The following is an 11,928-nucleotide window of genomic DNA, read 5'->3' as shown; positions in this document are numbered from 1 at the left end:
GGACATGAGATGAAGAAAGACAAGTTTGTTCAATGTTGAGCCAATGTGCTTTACTGGTAGCACACAAGCTGAGAATGCAATGAAAATACACGTATTTTGAACATCTACCATGTGCCAGGCCCTGTGCTAGGTTCTGGGGATAACTCAGAGAACAAGATAGACAAGACTTGCACCTTACAAACAAGAAAAGGAGATGGGAAAAAATTAACCTACAAATAAAATAACTGCAAAGTGTGGCAAGTGCTATGAAAGAAACAAACAGATACAGGAAATAAGTGGGAGGGGTGGTATGGCACTTTGGGTCTAGAAAGGGTCTTTAGGGAAATTTTCCTTGGGTAAGTGACATTTATTTAAGTTGATTCCTGAAGGATGAGGGGTCAGTCATACCAAGATTAGGGGATGTGGCTGGCTATTGATGAAACACCAAATTGTTTTTTGCAGAATCTGACTGTGAAAAGTTAAGCCAGGCTGAATAGCTCATATTGGAATATTCAGTATGGGCACACTGAGAGCAGGGGAAGGTGTTGGAAGTGGTCTGCCCCCATGGGGAGTATTTTATCATTGCCTTTGTTTAAAATTGCCTGCATAGGGTGATAATAAAAAATGGACTGACATTTAGCCAATTTTACTATTATTTAAAAATTCTTTGCAGACAACGGCCCTGTCGTGGGCTGAATGATGGCCCTCAAAAAGATATGTCCATATCCCAATCACTGGACCTGTGACTATTACCTTATACAGTAAAAGAGTAAATATTAACTTATGTGAAAAGATGTAACTAAGGATTTTGAGAGTGTGTATCAGATTATCTTTCTGTAAGCTGTAAGTAGATATTAGACTGAGACGTTAAGTTACCCAGTTCTTGAGGTAAATAGGTATATGCTTTAATAGAGCTATCACGGTAGAATTTGATGCTGTGTTGGGAGAAATGTTTCTTACATCCAAGTTTGCTTACAGCCAAGTAACTTAACACAAGTTAAGTTAACCTGACTAGCCACGTAGGTGTTTTATATTGCCATTCCTATTGCATACGGAGGCCTTGTGGTAGTTCAGGTGGGCCCTCTCAAGGCAGGACTACAATCCTGGGCCTGGTCACAAGCTTAGGTTCATATACTTATCAGCATTAGGAAGACTGAATCACACTAGCCAAACTCACAAGGCTGGCAAGTGACAAAATTCAAGTGTTTAAAAATACTTATTAATTTAATAAATGATGAGGAACTTATGTGTGTTGATTAGTGTACTCTCCTTATAAACAAGTCATATATAATGTGAGATTATATTCAGAATGTAGCTAGGTGATGACATATGAGCAAGTAGAAGAAGTTTAATAAATGGTTTTATACCTGCAGTAGGCAGGCTCTAAGATAACCTTCAATGATCCCTTTAATGAAAGTATAGTATTCATACCCTCCTGTGATCTCCTCCCCTTGTGTGTAGGTGTGTATTCACTTTTAACAAATAGAATGTAGCAGAAACGATGGGATTTCACTTCTGAGAACAGGTTACAAAGAGATGTGGCTTCATCTTGAGAGCTCCCTCTTGTTCTATTGCTCACTCTGAGGAAAGACAATTGCTATGTTGTGGGCTGCCCTATAGAGAGGCCTCTGGCTAATGACCAATGAGGAACTGAGGTCTTCACTCCAACATCTCACCAGCAACTGAGTCCCACCATCAACCACATGAGTGATCTTGGAAGCAGATGCTCGCCAGAGGCACCCAGGTATGCAGCACCTGGATCCCTAACCCTCAGAGGCTGTGAGATAGTAAATGTTTGTTGTTTTAAGCAGTAAGGTTTGGGGTAAATTGTTACACAGCAATAATAACTAACACAGCAGCAATCATATAACTTTTGAAATACTAATTTAAAAACACTAAAAGACAATAAGGAGGGAAATAAAATTGAATAAAAACTACAACAGTAGTTTCCATGGTTACACTATTTATTTTAATAGCTTCTTAGGCATTCTAATCACACTGACTAGATTCCCTAGTAGTGGTTAATTTCATCCAGTTTATGTTGAGTCTTACTAGTTTTATTCCCAGGGAGTGACATTTTATCTAACATCTAGATGCATCTAACTATGGACTCCAACAAACTGAGTATTATACACACTGACAACTAAATATTTATTGATTCATTCATACATAAATTCATTTTGTCTACTGGAGACTCAGAAAGGAATCCAAAATGGCATACTGATTCTGTTGGTCATTTTTTTTTTTTTGGACTAATGTTCACAGGAGAGTTAGATGTTGAATTCATTCATTTTTTTAAAATACTTTTTTTAAACAAAAGTAATAAATGTTAAATGTACAACAACGAAAAAATAGAGAAGCAAAAAAGAAGAAAGTGAAAGTCAACTTTGAACCTGCAACTCAGAGAGGACTGCTACTGAATGCACTATTGATTTTAGTTGACAGCAGTTGCCTATTCTATTTTTTTTAAACATCACAAATAAGACTTTTTATTGTCACCATTAAATGTCTGAATTTTAAACAGATTCTTGGACTGGTGACTCATATCCATAAGCTCATTCAACTTTAGCATTCAACTCATCCCCAGCAGCTTTTCCAAAACTACTACCTTCACAATGAAGCTCCATTAGTTTACCCAATTCAAATTTTTGCTTCTTAGGATTTTTACTCTTCTAACAAAGACATCAGAGAGAGGATAAAAAGATTGGCAAAGCCTTTTCTATGTCTTTCCCAGTGTTGTCTGGAATCAATTTATTGACCATTTTTTTCAAGTTATTTGTCTGCACCTCTCGGGTCATGATTCCTATCATCTTCTTCTGGATTTCTGACTATTGTGTTTTTTAGTAAAATCAACACAGAATTAGACGAAGCAAATAACCATTGGTAGTCTTGACATCAGCATGAGATTGGATCATGGCCTGCCATTTTTTGACCATTCTGGAGCACAGTTTATCACAGGTGCGATCCATGCCATGGAAGTTGGTCAGGCAGTTTTTGCCCTGAACATCCTCAGTAATTAGCTTGGATTTTCTAAATGCAACTTCATTATTCTGCAGATCAGCAAGGCTCACTTTAAAAACACGACCCTTGAGGCCATCAGATGCAATTTTGATTCCTTGAGTTTTCCTGACTAGTGTTTTTCCAATGTTCCATATACTGAACATAGCTGGTACTTTCACATCATACCAATCTTTCATAGAGAATGGATTAACCACTTTCTTCTTGGCAACCTTTTTGCCACTTTTCGTAAGCACTTGTTCTTGCCCACTGCCATGGTGCTGCTCAGAGGGCCAAAAGGGCTATTTGCTTATTTTTTTAAAAATTGGGAAAATATTCAATTCTTGGTTAACTTGCTAATTGATTTTTCTGAAACTCAGTTTCCTTAATGAAATATCATATCTGAAATTTTAACTTTATATATTAATATTTAATAATTTAGTATCACTAATATTTAATATCTAGTACCACTTACTAATGTTATAAACACTATACCCAACAACTTTATTTACATTATCTAATTTGACTTTCACTATACCTTGTGAGTTAGGCACTAATATTACTTCTACTTTTCAGATAAGTAAACTAAGGCTTAGAGAGGTTAAATAATTTGCTCACACAGGGTCACAAAGCTAAGCAGTTTCAGAATAGAGATTCCATCCCAGTTCTGTCTGACTACAAAATTTATACTCATACCACTCTGCTATAGTTTCTCCCTCAAACTTGTTCCCATAATACTTTTCATAAAAGAAAAATGTCATTTAAAATACTTTCATATTTAGAAAAGACGTCATATTCGTTATTAAAAGACTAACCTAATTTACCCATACCTCCGTTCAATTCCTTTGAAAGTTTTTTGAAGATAGTGTCTCAAGACAAAAATATTAAGATCTAAAGGAAATATACATGAATAAAATTCTTTCCCTGCCAAAATAAAACAGTGGATGTTACCAGTGATTTGCCTCATTTGAAACTGGAACTATCATCAGAGAGCCAATTTCCATTTATATAAAACTACATAATTCTGTTTCTGATTATAATTTCTGTAAAGTTATAGTCAACTGTTACAGTTGAAAAGCTAGATTTTTATCAGCTACACTTTTGCTGCTGTAGAGTCTATTATAATGAAATAAAGGAGTAATATAGAAAGAAAGAGCAGTGATAGTGATTAAGGAATGTCAGAGTAGGAAGAAATTTGGAGGCTACTTTGCCCATTCTCCATATTTTAGAGAGGAGAAAACTGAGGTCCAGAGAATTAAATATCTCTGTATCTCTTAAGCTGTCATAGTAGACAAAGTGTAAGAGTACAGGTGTGTGAAAAGTGACTTTCATCTGATAATTAAGACAGTGTTGCAAATGTATCCACCCAAGTTCTAAAACTCTATCAATAAGAGAAACAGATTTTTAAAAAACCCCAAATAACAAAAAGCATAAGACCTGGTACATAAAAAGTACCTAATAAATATTTGCGAATGAACAAATGAATAAAAAGATTTTATTGCTTTCATTTTCAAGTTCCCTCACAATCCCTGAATTCATATTTAATATGCAATCATAATGTATACATATAGTTTATTATTTTGCTTTTTGCCCTTGAGTTATAGCATAACATTTTTCCGTGTTATAAAATGACCAGAACCTTTTAAAGTACCTAGTGAAGTTACAACACTTCTGAGTCAGATTCCCAAATAACTGTTAAAAATGACTATTAACAGGGGTGAATCCAGGTTTTGCAGGGAGGCCCTCATTAAAGAAAAAGTACAAAAATATGTTACTTTAAAAAAATTTTTACAAAACAATGAAAAAATATCTATCTCTTTCAAGAGACCATTTCTAGGGCCTCCAGGGCTTGGAGGGGCCTGTGCATTGAGTGGTCCTGAATCTTCATTAGCTTCATAGTACGTATGCCTCTGTTGGTAACCAGATACCACCTTCATGGTGGTTATGATACAGCTTGAATGTTTTTTCGAGGTTTACTAAAATTTTAGAAATGTACATCATACTTTGACAGTGTTAGAAATTCTTTCTATCCAGCTGACCTGGAATCTACTTCAGGCCCCACCATAAACATGGTGGCTTTTAAATTATAAGCAAGTTTCTTAACTTCTTCAGGTCTCAAATTCCTCATCTGTAGAATGGGCTTAATATCTATCTCAAAGAATTGCAAATGAAAACAAAGATAAAATAGTTAGTACAGGGCTTCCCTGGTGGTGCAGTGGTTAAGAATCTGCCTGCCAATGCAGGGGACACGGGTTCGAGCCCTGGTCTGGGAAGATCCCACATGCCGCGGAGCAACTAAGCCCGTGAGCCACAACTACTGAGCCTGCGCGTCTGGAGCCTGTGCTCCACAACAAGAGAGGCCACGACAGTGAGAGGCCCGCGCACCGCGATGAAGAGTGGCCCCCGCTCACCGCAACTGGAGAAAGCCCTCGCACAGAAACGAAGACCCAACACAGCCAAAAATAAATATAAATAAATAAATAAATTTATAAAAGAAAAATAGTTGGTACAGTTCCTGACACATCATAAATGCTCCATAAAGATTAGGTATTAGGATTACAGTGATAGTTAAAACATTAGCCTACCTTATATGGGAACCTCCTGTCTCTCCATTACAACTTCGTACATTGACTGTAGGTAAAATATGGTGTAAAATGAGTTTTAAGGATTGTGCAGATTCAATTTTTTATTATTTTAATTTTTAAAAATAATGTTATTATGAAAAGTAGTAACTACATAACACAACATTTGGAAAATAGAGAAAAGAAAAAAAATAGCACCCATAATTTCTCCAGACTTATGCTATATTTTCTTGTTGTGTTTTTTTCCTTAATGCAGGCTTCATTTAAAATATAAAAAAAATGCTTGAAATACGTAGACCCAATTATTCTCTTTTTTTAAAATTTAATTACTTATTTGGCTGCGCTGGGTCTTAGCTGCGGCACGTGGGATCTTTAGTTGTGGCACACAAACTCTTAGTTGTGGCATGTGGAATCTAGTTCCCTGACCAGGGATCAACCCCAGGGCCCCTGCATTGAGAGTACAGAGTCTTAGCCACTGGACCACCAGGGAAGTCCCCCAATTACTCTCTTTTCAAGGGGGGTTGGTATTATGGCATTATTATTTTCAAATACATGGCAAATCTCAAAATATGTTTTACATAAAACTATTTGAGAAAAATCAGGAGGAAGAAAAGGTACACATTCTACTGTTGTCTTTCCATAGCTATTCCCACAAGCCGCACGGCGCGGCCAAAATAAATATATAAGTAAATAAAGATTCATGTTTTTATAAGGTTATGATCTTACTGTACATAGAATTTGATAGTCTGCATTTTTTTCCTACATTATATCACAAGTCTTTCTCCATACTACTACATACTACTACAGCGACATTCATAGTAACTAGAGCATCTGAGAGCAAGGCTTAGTTTCCTAAACTTCATATGACTGTGTGTGAAGTAACTAAGGCAGGCCAAGGTGTGAAAAGTCAGAAACTCAGAGTGAGTGCTTTTGGTTTGCCTGCAACTATAATGTGGAAAATGTAGAAAGAGAAGTTATGACTCAGGGATTCTTGATTTTCAACCAAACGTCCAAGTCAGCAAAAGAATATAAAGCCCTATCAACATAATCCTAAATTCCATAAACAGTTTTATTTCTTTAATAGATGGGAAAGTGGTGCAATACTATTCAACAGCAAGGACTTATTTGTCACAACATGTTATTATTAGGGTTTTAGCTCTCAAAATGGGGTAAATTTACTCCCCCACCACCCAAAGGGGTCTTTCTTTAAAATTCTGCAAGGCAACGCAAATCCTCACTATAAAGAACAAGTCAAGTCTGGACATGGTTGTCTGAATTCAGTGACATTTGCTCTTGGAAAAAGACTTTTATCTTTTAATTACGCTTTTGTGCTGATATTCATTGATTTCAAAGTACAAACTTTTTCTTTTAAGCTTCTTGTTCCTTTAACATTGTCCTGCTGTAGGAATTCAAGCCACATTTAAAAATTGTAAAATATACACTGAGGAAGTAATCCACATGTCCATTGCTGAATGAATGGAAAAACAAAATGTGGCATATGCATACAATGGAATATTATTCAGCCTTAAAAAGGAAGGAAATTCTGATATTGATACATACCACAGCATGGATGAACCTTGAAGATATTACGCTAAGTGAAATAAGCCACACACAAAAGGACAAATATTGTATGATTCCACTTATATATATGAGGTATCATAGAGATAGAAAATAAAATAACGGTTACCAGGGCATGGGGGGAGGAAGGAACAGGGAGCTATTGTTTAATGGGTGCAGAGTTTCAGTTTCTGATGATGAAAGTTCTGGAGATGGACAGTGGTGATGGTTGCATAACAGTGTGAGTGTGCTTACTGACACTGGACTGCATACTTAAAAAGGAGTAAAATAGTAAATCTTATGTATTTTATGGTAAAATTTCAAAAATCCAGTGTATAACATACATTGAGAAAAATGTATTATACATACATACATATTCAGTTTAAGAAATAATTATACAGCAAACATATGTGTAATCACCAACTAGGTCAAGAAATAAAATATTATCAGAGTGCACCCCTGTGCCCCCGTCACAACCGTTTTCTTCCTTCCTGAGTAACCACTGTCCTGACTAAACATTTAAAAATCAGGCTGTGATGTGATAGTGCAGGATAAGTTAAATCAATGTTACAAAATGCAACAGAGTATTTCTTTAAATTCCAATATTTTCCATATATGCAAAAAAATTTTTTAAACTTAACTTTTAAAGTGCTCTTTCACCCTCTTTCTCTCTTGAAACTCTTCACATTCTAAAACCCTTCTTAGTTCCACAGTTGACCTCACCTGCAGAGTTAAAACAAAACAAAACAAAACAAAAAAACCTACTTCAGTGTAGATTTTAGATTTTCATTCCTCCCACTCTCTCTTGCCTCCAACTACAAAGAAACAATGATTTAAACCCTTTGTGCCCTTTTAGAAAATTACACAGATACCCCATTGTGGAATCCTATAATCCCTTCGTGGAAAGGAAGAGATTAGCATATGAATACAAAGCAAAATGAATCCAGAATACAAAATGATCTACTGGATTGCGAAGCTCTTGTATTTTTAAAAATATTTATTTCCTCTTTTTGTATTGCCCCTTTAGTGGTCTCAGGGTTAAGGGAATTGAGCTTCCCCTCTGGTTACCCGGAAAAGGATTTAGAAAAAAAAAAAAAAAAAAGCCAATAGATTCTAGGAGATGCAAAACCAACAGATGGCTCCCAGAGCCAGTGGAACCGCCAGTGGAATCTGCTGCCCTCAACATGAGCTAGCTTGCGGGCGAGAAGTGTAGAAAGTGCTGTTCGCAGACTGCGCGGTGAAGGAGAGAAAGCGACAGAAGAGAGAGCCATAGTGCTGACGTTGAAGGCCCGGCCCTGTGAGGTTGCATAGGGTAAGTGGCGTTGGCCAGCAGGCAGTGGCTAAGGGGAAGGAAAGAGGATTTGGGCTAGGGGCGGGGCCAGAGGCGCAGCGTGGCTCCTGATTGCTGGGGTGCGGCTGCCAATCTCGCAGAATCGCTCGGTTAACCAGTGCGCTTGCGAGACGCGCTCAGATATACTGAGTGAGCCCTGAGAAGCAGTCTCAGATCCTGACGGTGCAGCAGCCCGCAGCCTCAGCCAGAGAGTCTCAGCCGCTTTCAATGGAGGAGAAGCCCAGCCAGCCACAGTCTCAGCACCATCACAACCACCACCATCCGCACCATCACCCCCAGCAGCAACAGCAGCAGCAGTCGCACCACCACCACCATTATTATTTCTACAACCACAGCCACAACCACCATCACCACCACCATCACCAGCAGCCTCACCAATACCTGCAGCATGGAGCCGAGGGCAGCCCCAAGGCCCAGCCAAAGCCGTTGAAACATGAGCAGAAACACGCCCTCCAGCAGCACCAGGAAACGCCGAAGAAGAAAACAGGTCCGGGAGGGAGGACGAGTGGGGGAAGGGGGATGGAGGTGGGGGGTAGGGGAGATGGGGGTGGGGCTGGATCGGGGAAGCGCGGACGGGGTCAGGGTGTGTGTGCGTGTGTGTCCCTGTCCTGCGGGTCTGGGGAAGCCCCCTTTCATTCTCCGAAAGCTCGGGCTGGGCCCCGGGGTTTGCAGCGCCCTCTTCTCCTCAGCATGGGAGAGGCCCAACCAGGCCAGTGTGACCTTCCCGGCCCGGACTGGAGGGAGACCCGGAGGGTCGGCCTTGGAAGTCTAGCCTTATATTCCTTTCTCGTTTACCTTCTTGCGGCCCCGGAGGGACCCTAATTTGGGGACCCTGAGTTGGGGGTGAACCTCGCCCCCCCAGTAAAGTCCTTCGGGTGTAACTCAGGAAGGCCTAGCGAATTCCGACTCGGGTGGCGTCGCGAGACCCTTTTGCATACGGCGATGAGAGGGTAGGGGGGCAGAGTTGAGGAAGTGTCCTTCCTCACCCGCCACCCCAAGCCCACCTGTGGCCTTGGGGTTCCCCGTCTGGGGGGGGCGGTTGGGACCCCTCGTCTCTCGGGTCATTTCCACCCCTAGACGCCCCTTCCGGGCACCGCACCTCGCAGTCTGTCCCCGCGGCTCCTCCCGAGGCCGGCGCCCCGGGCCCGCTCCCCCCAGAGCCGGCGCGGCTGGAATGTTCTCTCCTCCTCGCGGGGCCGCTTCCTGTCCGCCATGTTGGAAGCCGATTCCTGTCACCGACTCCGGCCCACTGAAGAGCGGAGGGGGAAGAATATCGAGGGGCGCACGGCGCTGCCGAGCCGGGTGGCTGGGGATCCCCCCCGGCGTCACCTCGTTTCCCGCACTGCGGGGGCGCCGCCGCCCCCGGCCCGCGGCCGCCCCTCCCCCCGTCGCCGGCCGGGTTGTGTAACCCGGTGGCGGCCGCGCGGCCCCGGGCGGGTCCCTGGGGTGAGGGGCGGGGGCGGTTGGGGTGGGGGAGGGAAGCGGCCACGAGGGGAGCGGCCTGCGCCGGGCCCCGCGTGCTGGCGGCCGCGTTTCCCGCTCCCGGGTGCGGCGGGAGGCGCGGGCGGTCGGGGTGGGGAGCCGGCCTCGAAGCGGAGCCGAGGGAGAAGGAGGCCGCGGGCGGCGGCCGTGAGCGCTCCTGGGGCAGGAGGGCTTGTGGGGGGGGGGGCGGGAGGGATACATTTTGGGTAGAGGCGGTGCCTGAAGACCGGGTGGGGTACCCAGCGGGAACCAGGCTCCCCGGTCACGAGTTTTTCTGCCACAGGAACCTCGTCTCCTGCCAGGTTCGCTCACGACTCCGCCTCTCAGGCTTTCACTTGGGCCCTTTCCTTCTAGCAGCTCATTTTTACAAAAAAAAAAAAAGCTTGTTCTATCTCTTTCCAACCACCCCAACATTTATTTTCTAGGCTTGGGCAGTGGTTTTGAGGAGAGAGATTAGAAAAATGTTTGATTGAATGGTGGAGAGGGCGACGTTTTTTTGACCCCTTTTTCTTGCCCTTAAGGGTGAACCGAGGTGGCTCATCCATGAGGTTGGTGCACTACCATCTTGCCTAGGATGAGACTTTTTTTCCATGTTAAAAAGGAAAGGTGTTTTCCGATTTTAAAACCGATATGGATCCCCAAACTCTTCTTTTTAACAAATGTTAAATTGAGAGCAAAAATCATTTTAGAAAACATTTGAAAAGAAATGAAGTTAAAAGTTTATAACCACGCAGATTAAAAAAAATAATGGTTCTTTATAAATTGAAACGGTAGGAGAATGAATGTTAAATCCTGCGTGTCACATTTGATATAAGCAGTTACTGAGAGCTGGAGAAAAACTGCTTTTCAATTGCAGATTTAATAGTACTTGAAGACTGAAATTGGAATGTCAGATGTTCCATTTTGGGGGGTGGTAGGGACTGATGGTGTGCAGTAGAAATGAACATTAAATTTGTTGAGTGTTTAATCCTAAGGATTTGGAACAGTTTAAAAACTGTTAGAAACTATGTAACACTAGATCTTTTTAACGTTAGGTTTTTTTCAACTTCAGGTGAAAAAATCTTACTATGGTTACTTGGACTATAAGGCAGTATTACAGTTCAGAGTGGAAAATTCGGTTTTGTCTGTCAGGTATTAATATACTCCTGCAGGACTCCTCTCTACTTATGGGGGCAGCCCCTGAACCATTCAAGGTGGCATCCTTCAAATTATAATAGTTTGTCTTATCCTGAAAGGGAATAAATAGGGGAAACTGAGTTTAGCAGTTCTGAGAGAATGTAAACAGTTTGGGGTGAGCAGCTTTTCTTGTGTGGCCCGGTCACGCCACTGTTGCTTCAGCATGCATAGTGCTAATTTATTAAGAAAACTTGTGAGGATTTTTGCAATGTGTCTGTAACGTGTCGAGGTGGGCTTTTATGGCCCATTACCCATAAACCTGTAAAGAGTAACAGTTTTTCTTTATCCAGAAGAGGGCGCAAGAGAGGGACAAATGCAAATTCATTCGGTAATTTCAGATACTAATCCAAAAGCTAGATTTATCAGGACTCCAGTTCTGCTGAGTCCTTTTGAAGTAGGGTTAGATGCTTTAGCATGGCAACCCTAAATAATAAAAGCACTTGGAGACTTTTGATTTCTCTCAGTAATTCTATAGTGTTTACGTTTTCTTTCAATACCTAAATTTTTAAAAGAAAATGTCTCTCCGGCAGACTTTTTGCAACCAACAAAGTTGCCATGGGAAATTTTTTATATGGTTAAATGAGAAATATTTTTTGTCGTTAAAACTTGGGGGGCGGAAGTATAGTGGCTTCTGGGTGGTTTTTAAATTGGTGATTTCTGATATCAGAGCCACTAAATAGGAAAAATTATTCTAGTTAATTTTAAAGTCTTGGCTTTGGTCCAACTTAGTTTGGACTTTGGATTATTTATTTATTTTTGTGTTTAGGACTGCTTATGTTTGAGATCTGAAAGGTTATGACTAAT

The 11,928-nt window shown here is 41.2% G+C and overlaps 1 protein-coding gene and 1 pseudogene across 2 annotated transcripts in view; one reads left to right on the top strand and one right to left on the bottom strand.

The window, feature by feature from the left end:
* Positions 1 to 1,934: 1,934 nt before the first annotated feature.
* LOC309650890 (small ribosomal subunit protein eS1 pseudogene) lies at positions 1,935 to 10,086 on the bottom strand (annotated as a pseudogene). Its single transcript, XR_014268709.1, has 2 exons — positions 9,566 to 10,086; positions 1,935 to 7,838 (listed from the first exon to the last, which is right to left on the bottom strand). The product of XR_014268709.1 is annotated as a small ribosomal subunit protein eS1 pseudogene (transcript).
* The window catches only part of NUFIP2 (nuclear FMR1 interacting protein 2), a 29,205-nt gene continuing 25,746 nt past the window's right edge, over positions 8,470 to 11,928 (top strand). Inside the window, exon 1 of the mRNA XM_082442802.1 lies at positions 8,470 to 8,953. Within this exon, the coding sequence (XP_082298928.1) occupies positions 8,674 to 8,953 (280 nt within the window). The 5' untranslated portion in view covers positions 8,470 to 8,673. The remainder of the gene's footprint in view (positions 8,954 to 11,928) is intronic.

Source organism: Balaenoptera physalus (assembly GCF_965194825.1).
Source record: "Balaenoptera physalus genome assembly, chromosome: 20".
Taxonomy (NCBI): Eukaryota; Metazoa; Chordata; class Mammalia; order Artiodactyla; family Balaenopteridae; genus Balaenoptera; species Balaenoptera physalus.
The sequence above is the reverse complement of the archived record's forward strand: the minus strand, read 5'-3'. Positions and strand labels throughout refer to the sequence as shown.